The following is a 13,655-nucleotide window of genomic DNA, read 5'->3' on the forward strand; positions in this document are numbered from 1 at the left end:
AATGTTTCCCATCTCATTTTTCTTTCTAATGGATTAATTTGATAACGTGGTTCAACGTGAAACATGCGGGATCGCACGTGATTCCTTTGTAATTGAATAAACTGATTACACGAGGTTGTGATTTCACTAATGCAATCTCGCACCTATAGCAGCCTTCCGGCTGAAGTGAAACACACCGAGATTGACTTCGTAAAAGTACCAGCGTTTAGGCAAAGCTATCACTTGCTATTAGCGAACAAGTGCTCTCCAAATACGCTACGGATTTCAGATGACACGGGTCCACGACTGAAGACACTTTCCAACAAGATGGGCAGAGTTCTGCTCTTCAGAGCAGGAGTTCCTCTTTGAGACACCTATTCACTTCAACTTAAACGCATAGTAACCCTCTCAACCTGCTCGTGTTGTTGATCAGCTGTTATTTCACTTCTACCCACGCCAGACGAGCGTGGCGAGGGATCAATATTGGCGAGATCAGAAATGGCAACACGCCGGTGGCCTTTTAGCCACGAAGTGGAGATTTCTCTTCTAATACAACCCGAATCTGACGGGGGAAGAGGGGGGTAAATTTAGGAAGTCCTTTTAATCAAGATGTTGAAATGATCATGCCGTGGTTCACTTTATGTCGCCATTGGCGCTGTATCGGGCTGTCGATCTGATAGTTCCATCATGGGCCTTCGTGTGATATCACGATAAGACAGAACCAAGATGAGGCAACGCCACAAGGCTGAGAATGATCAACTCATGCCTTGACGTTGCAGTTAGATCGATCTAAAAAAAAAAAGCCGGTCAATGTCATGCGATTAGAAAGCAGCGAAAACTAGCGATCGCACGCTTGACTAATCGATTTAAAATTACTGTCGCAGACGTGAAGGAATAAACTGATAACATACACAGACAGTGGTGACAGGCACATTACAACAAACCGCAACAATATAAAAGCTTAATATAAAATCGAGGATCAAAACTTCTCCCGATTTCCCCCATCAAAACCTCCCAAATAGACAAGCACGTCAGACATTGGTGACCCCCCCACGGCTAAGCCTCACTTAAATTAGATTTGGCCCACGCCAGTCACATAATATTCGTTTTTTAATATTGTCTTCGCTGAGTCGTCAGGAAAGTGTTGGGCGTGGTTAATGTTTTGGCAACCATGCAGTCAGGTATGATACTCCATGTTTATATGGAAATGGTAGGGTTGGCAGGGGTGCATACCTTTGTTCCCCAATACATATGTTCCCAACCCTAACCCCAACCTAACCATCTAACCCTTACCCTAACCCTTACCCTAATGATTTTGGGGAACATATAGGTATAGGGGAACAAAGGTATTGGGGAACATCGGGTAGACCCCGGTTGCCAACCACAAATCACATCCGCAGTGTCCCTTTAATCCTACCAACTGCTACTTGCTAAGGAGTGACGTCATCCAACACACCAGTTTTCATCGGTTGCTATGTGTTACCATTCAGCACTCCAGACTCAAGAACCATAGAGTTTCAAGAACATAGGTCTGGGAGCTAGATAAGCCAATGTAAAACATATTAGGGCGGTTCATTATCGAATAATTTAGTATTCGATGTTTCGAAATTGCATTTGACCGAATATGCGAAATTCACCGATCAAGTTTTACACGCGCCAGCTGCAGCCGTTTGCTGATCAAAAGTTGCACACAAAGAATTTGCATTCGGCAATAGCTTTTATGGGCCGCTTGAGTGTTTTGCAACAAAGTACTGTTATAACTGTACAACTGTCAATTCAAGGGACTCTACCCAGCTAAAAGATTGGGACCAATAAATAGGACACGACAAGAAAATGACCGTCGACAAAAAAGTGGAATCTGACAATTAAAAGAAACAACAACTGTTTAGGAATTAAACTGACACCACAGTCGTTATGCACGTGCATATTGTTTTTTACTGATCGAATATTCGGTTTCTGATGGCACATTCGAATATTCGGAACAGCCCTAAAAAATCCCGGATGTTCGAGCCCACCTATAGCCCATGATACTGCAGGTTTTCTTTCAGTGCAATTCGACTGTTTGATAAATTCACCATATAGAGCAGCCGTGTTTGCTTCATAAATTCTGTGATGAAAACTTCAAGTTTCTCACAAGTAATTTACGAATAAGACCTTAATACTATACGGATAGGCTTTTTATTTTAATAAACTATTCTGAACTTTAATCAATCTGAGGACATATATATATTATTAATATAACGACAGGTTGATTGTACTGTGAATGCTGGTTAATTGATGGCCGTCCACCGATAGTTGCCTGTTGACCTTTAAATCCATTCATCATTTTCCTGATTTTGAGTAGGAAATTAATGAATTTGGTTTTAATTTGGGTTACTTACTTAAAACATTTACCACTCCTGACGCCACTTTGTCACTGTACTTAAAATGACTTGGTATAATGAACACAGTACTTCAAATTATGGAGAATATTACCGCTGATTCGCTGGGTGATGTACAACGAAACCAATACTTTACTCAAATTTCCAAGCTGTTATTCTACACAAATGCATGGTAAACAAGGACGCCGGACAAAATTTAAAAGGAGCACCAGCCTATAATTCGCGACCTTCTCGGTGATAGAATTATTTCCATTCACGAAGGAAAGTGCCTTAAACCACGGTACTTAATGTCTCAGGTCTGTCAGCTGAAAAATCAACTTCTCTGGCTGAGCATGCTTGGTCAAAGACCACTATTGTCTAAAAATCAACACCCTGAGCCGCAATAAACCGCCGACATTTTCTAACATGTAGAGACCAATCCAAGTTGCCCTCAAGTTTTCATTGTACCGGAGCTGAGGTCGCTCGATCTAGAGCTCTCTTTGATATTTCCCGTACTGCGCACACCCTTCGTGACGTGTTCAGGGCCCAATTGTCTTTTTCGCAATTTGCGAAAAAGCCTTTCTTTTTGTTCTGATTTTTTATTTAATACTTTCTTCTTTTTGTTCCATGCAAAATCCCATAGACTTTGTACACGGTTTTAGTACACGCCACTTTTGGCACTGAACTTTGTCATACATCATTCATTTTATGATTGCTCTTCTAAACACAGAATTCCGCGCCTACCATCACCATTCTATGCTGACAGCGCCAGTCCCACCCCCTCCCCCCCCCCCCCCCCCAAAAGAAGCTAACCCTGTACGTACATAATAATTAGTTACGGGATGTATGCGCACAAGCGGCTTAAATACCTCGCTAGCTTGTTAAACATGGTAACCGTATATACACGGAATGAAATGGGTTCATACCTATGTTCCCCAATACCTATGTTCCCCAACCCTAACCCCAACCCTAACCCTAAGGATTTTGGGGAACATAGGTATTGGGGAACATATATGTTGGGGAACGTCGGGTAAAGACCCCAATGAAATTAGGCATGGAAGAGTCCAGTAGTGGCGAACAAAACCGTAACGGTAATTTTAAAATCGGTTTGACCACTTTGCTGTAACAGAGTTCATGAACCTTTTGCACTTTCTAAACAGCTCATGCTTTAGTCTTTGGTATATTACAGTCGTGTTTACATTTTTTTCTTAATCAAACAATCATTAACGAAATTTTGACACTTCGTGAGAACATAAATGTATTAATATTATATGTTCGCACCTTTTCCAACGCTATGGGAAATTAATACCAGCTGATTCGTGTAGACCAATGTACGATTCAAGGTATGATCCTTCTTGCCTAACGAGGTGACTTTTGCCACGGTGAGAACAAAAACAAACAAAAAACTTCGAGCTCAGGCATTTTTCCAAATATTTATTTGCGATGAACAGGTGTGGATACAGAGGGGTGGTTTTTGGGGTCCGCCCACTCTGATGGTACTAATAATAATTACCTCTATGCTCGCCTGTTTGCAACAATCTGACACAGAGGCGTAGCCAGCGGGAGTAATAAGGGGGTATTTATACACTATTATGCTACCAAAAGTTGTAATCATACAAGACCAAATTAAATTTGGTCTTAGTCTTAAATGACCACAAGTTTCGGTTGAATTTAGCAGAAATTCTAACCCAAACAATTGGTTGTAGAACAACCCAAGTTTGGGTAGTTCCAGTTTTCACCCTTTCTAAAATTAACCCAGGCAATATTTCAGTGTAGTGTTCATGATCGTCGGATTTGAACAACGACCCAATTTGGAGAATGGTATCAGCCCCCCACCCCCTCCTACTCTGTTGGATTTTACGGAGAGGCCAAGTGTCCGAAGAAAAAACACATGCGGGCCTGAAACCCCCCCCAAAAAAAAAAAATCTTCATGGATCCACCCCTGATAAGAAAGACAGTAAACAACGTATTGTTGTTTTCAATTGAGATTTGTTTGAATTTTGTGAGCGCAACGATGATTTAGCCCGTGCAAACAATAAGACATAAACAAACATGTTTATATACCTTTTTCCATGCTGATACATTATCGGTTGATTTCGATACGTTATCGGTTGATACAGTATCCGTTTTGTGGTGATACATTATCGGATACATTTTTTGGGTAACTGCATTATCCGTCGACACGTGATACATTTATTTCGCATACATTGTTTTACTACACTATCAGTCAATTGTTGCTACATCATCGGTTAGTGATACAATATCAGTCAATTTGTAATACATTATCGGTTGGTGATACGTTATCCGTTGGATACTACATTATCAGTTGTAACACCTTGGCAACTTCCTGAGAGAATTTTGAAAAGCGGAAGTGATCGAACCAAACTCTTGGTACTATGAATTTTAAAGTTCGTCAACTACATCAGCAAGCACGCCCACACACATTTCTGATTGGTTTTGGACTGTAGAGCCAAAAAAAAAAAAAAAAAGTTGCAAGTGCTAAAGAGCACAGAATCAGCCAGATCGTGCATGCTGATATGATACTTTAGTCTATTCCGCTAATAATGAATAAATACTTGTTTACGCCCGAGATCTTAATTGACGGGACACGGGTTCGATTGTCGCGTCTGCCAATGCAAATCGAGCATATATCACGTGACCTGTGAACTTTGTTGATCTGTGAAGCATGGTATGTATTGTTATCTATCTCATTGCTTTACTTTGCATTAGTGGAATTATAACTGGTTACTGGTAAATAACCATGGAATGAATGTTGGCTATTTGATGTGAGATGATGGGTTGTTCGAGGTCATGACAAGAATGTGATGTGAACATTTAAACTGATAATATCTCACGCCTCTTTCGGGTAAACTTTTCCGTCTTGCAGTCCAAAACAACAACAACAACCGCATTAACAACAACAACAAGCAACACGGATCTAGGAGAATATGATTTTTTGAGCCACATTATAGCCTGAAGGGGTTCAACATATCCCACGTGATGATTAAAATGATTCAGATTTGAGGCTGGGATTTCAAACGAGAGGTCGCAGGTTCGACTCCGTTAATAAGAATTGTAAACTTACCCTGGTGTGTGAGTGACTTCAATTTGCATAATGTGTCACAGCCTCTACGTGGACGAGCTGTATCCAAAAAAAAAGGAGAACGACAACAGATTATCATTTTACCAGAATCGACCAACAATATTATTGCACACCAAAATATGACTTTGCAGTAACTTTTAGAATGTCAACGTATACACAAAAATATGGTACAACACAGACAATATGGCGCTTATTGTTTCCAACACGTAACGGTCTTCCTTCCTACGGCCCCCCTCCCCCCAAAAATAAATAAACCAAAACAAAAGTGCTTATGCTGCAGATGACAACACAAAGCCAATATGCTCCTTAGACAGGGATCCTACAATCCCGGCCAAAATGGTTGGGACACTTGGAAATAACCTTAGTCTTCCACGGTCACCCACTCCCCCGCTCCCCCGGTCAATGCTGTTCTCTCCAGCTGATGGAGCACACACCGCGCAATGAGAGACAGCATTGACAGGGGGCCGGGGGGTTTAGGGGCCCAGCGAGATTTGGCTAGGATTGTAGATTCAGTTCAAGTACAGAATTTGTATTTTGGTATGACCACGGACATCGAACGCAAAAAGCCAAATCAATCCATCACAAAAGGAGTGGTCAGGGGCGGAATAGTCATGTTAAATGTTACCTGCATATCTATGTTTATAAATAAAATTACATGTAGGCCCTAAATGCTTACTGCAGACGGTACTTTGCTGGTGCACTTTTGCTTGTTCTGAATGTCCGTTTTTCTCCTAATAACCAGAAATGGATTGAACAGTGTCTGTGCCTAACACGACAATATATTAATCTTGACACTTTGAGATTTGTAGGGCGACACATTGAGCACGTTTTTACAATTTCGAGCGAAACATCCATTTTGTGCGTGATATTCGTCAACATGAAATATGCCTTGAGCAAAAAAAGTCATGTCCGGTTTTGACAAACCAGGCAAAGACAACTAGCATAGTGTACAAGAAAAGTGCTTCTGTTTGGTTTTGACGGAAAATTACCTTCTGATGTCTCAACGGGTTAAGTACACTTCGTAGTTTACCGATGCAGAAAATAAGGATTTGAGAAATTAAATCAACCCAGGGGTTAACTCTGTGGTATAAAACTCATCCGGAAATTGCTTTTATCAAATTGAACTTTTCGAATGCTCCATGTTAACGTTAACGGCTGTTCAGTATTGCCTTTATCTTTTATTTGCCAGTTAAATATATCTGTGGGCAGTCTGACTTTAGAAATTCAAGTTGTAACGGAAAGTTGGCCATTCTTTTCTGCTTGAATAAAAGTTCTTCAATGCTGGTGTTTGTGAATTTCAGTGGTAATTCTACGGGCGGTAATTGTTACCAATTTAAAAGTGAACTGGCTATAGTAAAGATAAAGATGAATCATTTTCCTGTTTTATGTATAGGCTGACCACTATCAAAGCACCCCTTTCGAAGATGCATGGAAGGGAGTCGGAATTGCTTAGGAATATAAATGGCCTATTATTACCACGTGTGATCGTAGGACGTTATATTAGTTCGTGCGCTCCAATATTTACCAAATCCTTAATTCGAAACAACGTATCTCACATTCCAAACGATCAACTGGGACCTAGTTATTTTTCCAGTCCCTCTTCCCTTTCCGTCATGATTGAACGACGGTCAAACCAACGAGGTTAATTCTGTATTTCTCATGACAAAGCTTGATTTACAATTTACAGAAAGAGTTAATGACTAGAGATAATTAATTGGATATGATTAAATAGGCCTACCAACAATACATATTATACCAGAGGGCGACATTCCCATGTGCACAAACTGAAACCCCAACCAAAAACCTCCCCAACCCTATTTTTAAATACCCCTTCCCAGAACGTTTTAATTTTAACTACCGGTATTCTCGACTCAGGGAATCGTTTTAAGCATTTCGTGATGATAAAGTTTGTTCTATAAATGGTAGTTAAAGCTATAGGGAGACACTAACATGTCTCCCTATAATGTAAAATAATTTAGGCTTACTACAAAGTATCTCTCTAATGTTGTTAATCAAAGTTGACAAAATAACAAAATAATTTGTTCAGACGGACAAAGCCAAGCGGGAGACCAACAGTGCAACTTGTTCCTTTCCCCCTTTCTGTCCCTTCTACGAAAAAGGATATCCAATTGATATTGCACACCACAAAGTTCATGAGCTGAACGCTAGATGGAATAACTGCGGTTTGTATATTAAGGCAGAATGCTAGATCGCTAGGCTCGGTCGGCCTTGGGTCTTGGCTAGATCATTATTCCCAGATCAATACCAACCAGCGGTATACGTCCTATCGGCAAAATAGAACGAAAAAGATCTGGGCGACTTAGCATGGTTGATTTCAACCCAAGGTACGAAAGTAACGAAACCAATGAGGCAGCTTGCAGTATTTTGCTTGACATGACCCTGACGGTTAAAGGCAAAATTTTCCGATATGTCTGATTTTAGAATGTACTTCTTTGACGCTGATGATTCGATGAGCAATTTGAAAGAAGATGGGTCGAGCTAAGAAAACTACAGGAGCGGAAAGTGAACAAGCAACCCATATACGGTGCACTAAATAAAAGTATGGCAATTGAGTTCCAATGTTGGTGAACATACCAACTGTCTTCACCCTTGGGTAAATTCTTCCCAAAAGTTTGTCGGTTTGTTTTTACCTGAATTACCAAACAATAATTGAGGTAATCTCATACTCATGTTGGGCAAAGAACATCGCTCAACAGGGTTTATCCAAGATTTTTTTCATGCAGTGTAGCGGGTTCTAATCGCGCTGCAATCAATTCCTTTGTTAAACTAAATGTTCAAAATGGTACACAGTTTTTTTTTTTTTTTTTTTTTACAGATTACCTTTGTTTTGTTTAATATCCCATTCTCTTAGGTGGGCAAATTGTGAAATGTTAAAAGAGGCTATAATATTGTTGAAAACCTCCCGAAAATTAAAGGCGTACAAAAAAACTGTTCATTAAACAGAGCAAACTATCTTATGCACAACTTAGTACTCTTACTGCACATTATATTTAAAGCAAGAACCAATTTGATTTTAAAGAATGATAAAACGAAAAAGATTACTGAAAGAAGAATTCTTACCATTCGTACATGTCACAGCAGCCACACACGCCATCAGTAGTAAGGCAAGCACACAAACGTTTGTCCCCATTCTATCTGATCAAGCAACTCAAGAAACTGTTCCTTGTCTCCGCGCCAAGTCAGAAGGTAAAAAAAAAGCGCACCTCTACCAACAGACTGTCAGTGTAAATTGTCCGGGCGCCAGTGACGATGGTGTCAAAACGTATACACGAGCAACGTGCGACTTGACGAGCCAAGATGTGCCGAGAAGAAATCGACCCAAGCTTGTAGGCGTGAAGGAGCTATAGAATGGTACCGATATCGACTGGCAGTGTACTCGGCCGGATGTGCCCAACCGAAGCCCAGGTCTATAGGTGGTATAGCACAGCGTGGAGGTGCGGCAGAGCGTCAAAGCAGATGTGGTCCGTCCCACGCTATTTCCCCTTCAAGAAAAAACCCCAAGACGCTGAGGCGAATGGATTGCGTTGTGTAACTACACCGCCACCGGTGATACGAGATGTAAGCACGGCGCTGACTAGCTTTCTTGGTTTGGGAAAGGCTGAAAGGATACGATGAAATGTATTCAACTTAAAGCTAGCGCGTTAAGTCTTTTCTTAAGCAGCTTTTTCACTGAACAATTCTTGCCGGCGATTCTTCTGCCAAATTGAAGCTTTAGTGCGAGTGAAATGCATATTTATATTCTGCTTGGAGATCCGCGGGTACGTAAATAGAAGACCAGGCCCTATTGGTCAGAAGCATGTCACCTTAGCGTGCCTCTGTCGTTTTGTGGGGGTGGGGTTGGGGTTCTATAAGCCTAGACGACAAGACAAACATTTGGATTATATACTTATGTTTTATGATCACATATTAGCTGTCGAAAAGCAGTATAATTTTGCAGTTTCCCATTAACTTTTTAATCCAAACTTAAATGAACCGGATTTCCGTCATAAGTGAGCTGAAATTGGAGTTCTAAGGGGCAATTAAATTCAGAGTCACTAAGGAAACCGATGCATCAATGACGAGCGAAATTGGCAATTAAAATCAAGAGGCTGTGAAAAAGAATGCTTGGCATTGGAAGAATATTAATCACGTGGTTTGAGTAATTACTCGTTATTGGTTAAATGACTTGTTCGTGTTCTGAACAATAAATGCACGTAAGCATTTCCACTTATTTTACGGTGGTTGTTCACGGTGACGTCATAACAGATATTTGATTGCAAGCAGTAAATAGTTGTTCGATGGTAAGTGCCACCAGAAGCATATTGCTCTTGTCATTAGTATTATTCTACATCGGTTGGTTTGTAGTTTTCAATAAATAATATAAGCCAAAAAAAAATCAGGATTGTAAAAAAAAAAAAAAAAAAAAAAAGAACCCTTGGTAGATTGTGCAACATTCTTTGCCGAAATCCTACTGATTCCGAGGACGAAATATTCTTTATAAAAAATAAAAGCATGCACCGATCAATTTTCGTATCAACGAATAAAATCCATCCAAGTTGCTTAATCGTTTATCACGCTGTATGACGTACTTTAGCCCCCCCCCCCAATAAAAAAAGGTCAAGCACGGTCAACTGTTTGGTTGATATAGGCCTATAAATTGACTCTTTCGGTAAAATGATAACGTATGGTTTTGACTGGATGGGTATTGGAGGTGACATCATTTGAAATCAAGGAGCTTGGATCAAATTTGTTTGTGTTTTAAGTACACAACAGACAATAACTACGCCAGTTCAATCCACCAGCGGATCCAGAAGCTGAAAACGAGACAATAACGCACACAATAGGATTTGATGATAGAACAGGCTGCCGGCCGTTGCAAAATCGAACAGCAAGGGGCCTCACTTGACACTAGGGGGCGCTGTCTCCCAATTTTTCTTATCTTACTTTCTCTAAATAATTCACGAATCCGTGGATGAAATGGGATGAGTAACATACAGCATCAATTTATAAAAACAATCATCTTTGCTCCTTTGGTTTTATTTATAAGAAAAACCACTAGGTGGGATGTGTTGGGGGCGTTGGAGGGGTGATGAAACTATATGTTAAATAACAACCGTCTGACGTACAAAACAAGATTCCTAAGATTTAATTGATTCATTAAATACACGACAGACGTATGGGATGGACGAATAAATATGTAAATGGAGAACTGGGCCTGTTAATAATTAAACCTCGAAGGCACCAAATCTTGAGGCACATTAAAAAAAAAAACCTCTGTAGGCTAATTGATTTGCACTTTTTCCCAATATATGCAATTGGTGTGATTGTGACACCAGTTTCTTTCAGATCAGTTGAACCGTCTGTCGTCGACATTACACCTTGGTACATTAGAAGGCTCTCCGCCACACTATCACCATACATCACGGGCCCCAAACGCGATACCAAGGAGCGAAATTTCCTCACCGAAGTGACACATAAAATGGTAGACACTTGCGTGGAAAGAGGTTTAGCAAAGGACAAGAATCGTACGTGTAGGTGTGATGAATCACCGAGGTACAGCAAACAATCTTGTTACTCATTCGGGTGTAACGGCGAGCTTTGCGTTTGGCATTATATGAAGAGGTATTTCAAAAAAAAAAAAACCCGCGATCAATGCCATTCTGTTACCTTTTTCAGAATCCTTCCCCCTCCCTGCTACCCAAAGTCAGTTGCGACAGCTGTTATATAGTTACACAAAGTTGAGGAATACGAGAAAGCGAGGAATGGTGCTTAGAAACAGCTGCTATTATTATATTTATTTCTTTAAAGTTTCATCACTGTGCAAAATTGTCACTTTTTTTTCAAATTGATATATCGCGTTTTGGAAATTAAATCTTCATAAGTAGAAAACTACCTTGAATTAATATCTTTTTTCCTTCTCGTTTTCTGTAAAAACAGTTACTGGTTCACGGACTATACAGCGATGATAGCATTGTTATCGCACGGGTTGGGGGCGGAGAATGCATTTTTAAAGTAATTAAATCAGAGATGTGAAGGCGACTATCTTTTTTCATCGATTGTGTAGTCTAATCATCTCCTCTCCTTCTGCGGATTCGTGGATATACTTAGTTGAAAGAAAGAAAAGAAAAATTGGGACAGAGCGCCCCCTAGCGTCAAATAAGCCCCTCGGCCAGCCCTTCGATTGGCCTCTTCATGTGACAAATCCTGGATGTGCCATGTTTTGTTCTGCCCCCGTGTTCAGGAACATGACGAGTAATGACGGAGTGTTACGACCCACTGGCAGATGCAGACATATACACTTCTTTTCTCGAGACGTGTATTGTCATAATTTGTCACGCCTTGAATGGAAACAATTTCCTCAAAATTGTTTACATCAACTGATGACCATAACATTAATGTAGTCAGTATTCATAGAGTTTACACTTAACCTGATTTAAAACTGTATGTGAATAGGTGAATTTGTAGTAAATAGAAAATACATTTGATTTTCTATCAAAAAGCATAAACTTATGATTCGTTTTATGCATGCGAGGTGTCTGCGGATGTAAGTAGAGGTGGTATCATTGCAAGGGTATCGTGGGAGTACCGGGAATTTCGGAAATAGCTTGAAAGGCTTTAGTTTTTTGTACTCATTAAATGCAATAACATTGGTCCGCATACTCTCTCAATGCGGCCGGCCAAACAAGCATTAGCGTGGGTAGACGGCAACTGTGTATATTCAAGGCAATTGGATCTTAGTCGGTACAAACAACTCGAGCATTGAATAAAGACTACAGCGAATATGAGTCAAACATCTTACCTTGTTTTTTTTCCTCCTTCGCTTCTGTCGTGTGATACACTTCGCTTTTACCGTTCCCACGGGGCGAGATGTCCTATATCAGTATCCCTTCGATCGACCGGGGACATGCGTTTCTGGAAACTAGACAAAGGGGTACGCTAATGACTTTCAATTAATATGCGATTCGAGGCTCTCCCCAGTGATGAGTAATAAGAAGTATATACTTTAAAAGAAATTTAACCCAATGAATGGGAGGTTTAAGGTAACACCATGGGAATAATCTCTCTTAGTGAGTTGTTAATGAATTGAAACCCTCTACATACCTTGAAGGAGCTGCGCGCCCACGGGATTTTTAGGCTCACTAATGTAGTCATCAAAATAGGGACCAACATGTCTAATATAAGTACATATCCGGAACACCTCCCAAATGTCTTGACTTTTTTTGCGGATGCGTAACTTGTGTTTATTGTCACGTATTTTTCTTTAGAACAAGTTCGATAACCGTGACATTTGGACTTCTTGACGGGAATGTTTAGGAGAATATGAATCCAACAAATCAGTGGTGGGCAGCACGGTTAATCAGGCAAATGCTATGTAATAGCCTATCCCTAACCCTCCTCAATCCTCCAAAATCCCTCATGGCGGTTTTGGAGGGTTTTGTAGGATTGAGGATGAATGGTGTTTGAGAAACATGAGGATTTTGTAGGATTGATGATGAATGGTGTTTGAGAAACATTAGGATTTTGGAGGATTGAGGATGAATGGTGTTTGAGAAACATGAGGATTTTGGAGGATTGAGGATGAATGGTGTTTGAAGAAAAGGAGGATTTTGGAGGATTGAGGATGAATGCATTTTTTTGAGGCAGGACTGTCTGACGATTTGAAAGGATTGAGGCGTTGGGTATCCTTCATTTCAACAATAGTGCACAATTTTGGAGGATTTTGGAGGATTAAGGATGGTTGCTATTAAAAAGGCCCTAGGGGGTTAGTTAATATAGTAATTAGGATAAAGGTGTGCATACAATTAAAAGAAAGAATTTGTGGTTATATATACTATAAAAAATAATGCATCCGATGTTAAGACGGGCAAAGCAGACTTGAAATCTGTCGGGTGTAGAAATAATTCACAGCAAAATAATGTATTCAATGTTAAAACAGGCAAGGCAGACTTGAAAATTGTAGAGTGAAAAAAAAATGAAAAATGTCCTTCATGCACCTGTATAAATATTGGCCTTAGCGTAACCTCCTGCAAACAACATTATGGCACACTCACTCTGGATGGAGTTTGTGCAGATGACAAAGAAAACGCAATTAACGCATGACATGGCCGTCTAAAGCCCGGCCTTCAAAGACGGATTTCGGTTAAAGTTACAGGTCGCTTTAGCGAAATTGGATCGAGCCAAAGGCGTACTAATTTAGCTTCTGGCGCGCGAAA

At 40.3% G+C, this 13,655-nt stretch overlaps 1 protein-coding gene across 2 annotated transcripts in view; it reads right to left on the reverse strand.

The window, feature by feature from the left end:
* The window catches only part of LOC119729767, a 44,642-nt gene that overhangs the window by 22,137 nt on the left and 8,850 nt on the right, over positions 1-13,655 (reverse strand). The window contains exons 2-4 of one of the 2 annotated variants that reach the window (XM_038202507.1): positions 12,242-12,361; positions 8,524-9,061; positions 5,425-5,481 (exon numbers count right to left, since the gene is read on the reverse strand). In XM_038202507.1, coding sequence (XP_038058435.1) covers positions 5,425-5,481; positions 8,524-8,593 — 127 coding nt within the window. In that variant the 5' untranslated portion in view covers positions 8,594-9,061; positions 12,242-12,361. Of the gene's footprint in view, positions 1-5,424; positions 5,482-8,523; positions 9,371-12,241; positions 12,362-13,655 lie in introns of those variants that run through there. The other variant, XM_038202508.1, reaches the window with a different exon arrangement.

This window comes from Patiria miniata, unplaced genomic scaffold (genome assembly GCF_015706575.1).
Source record: "Patiria miniata isolate m_02_andy unplaced genomic scaffold, ASM1570657v1 HiC_scaffold_21, whole genome shotgun sequence".
NCBI classification, from domain to species: Eukaryota; Metazoa; Echinodermata; class Asteroidea; order Valvatida; family Asterinidae; genus Patiria; species Patiria miniata.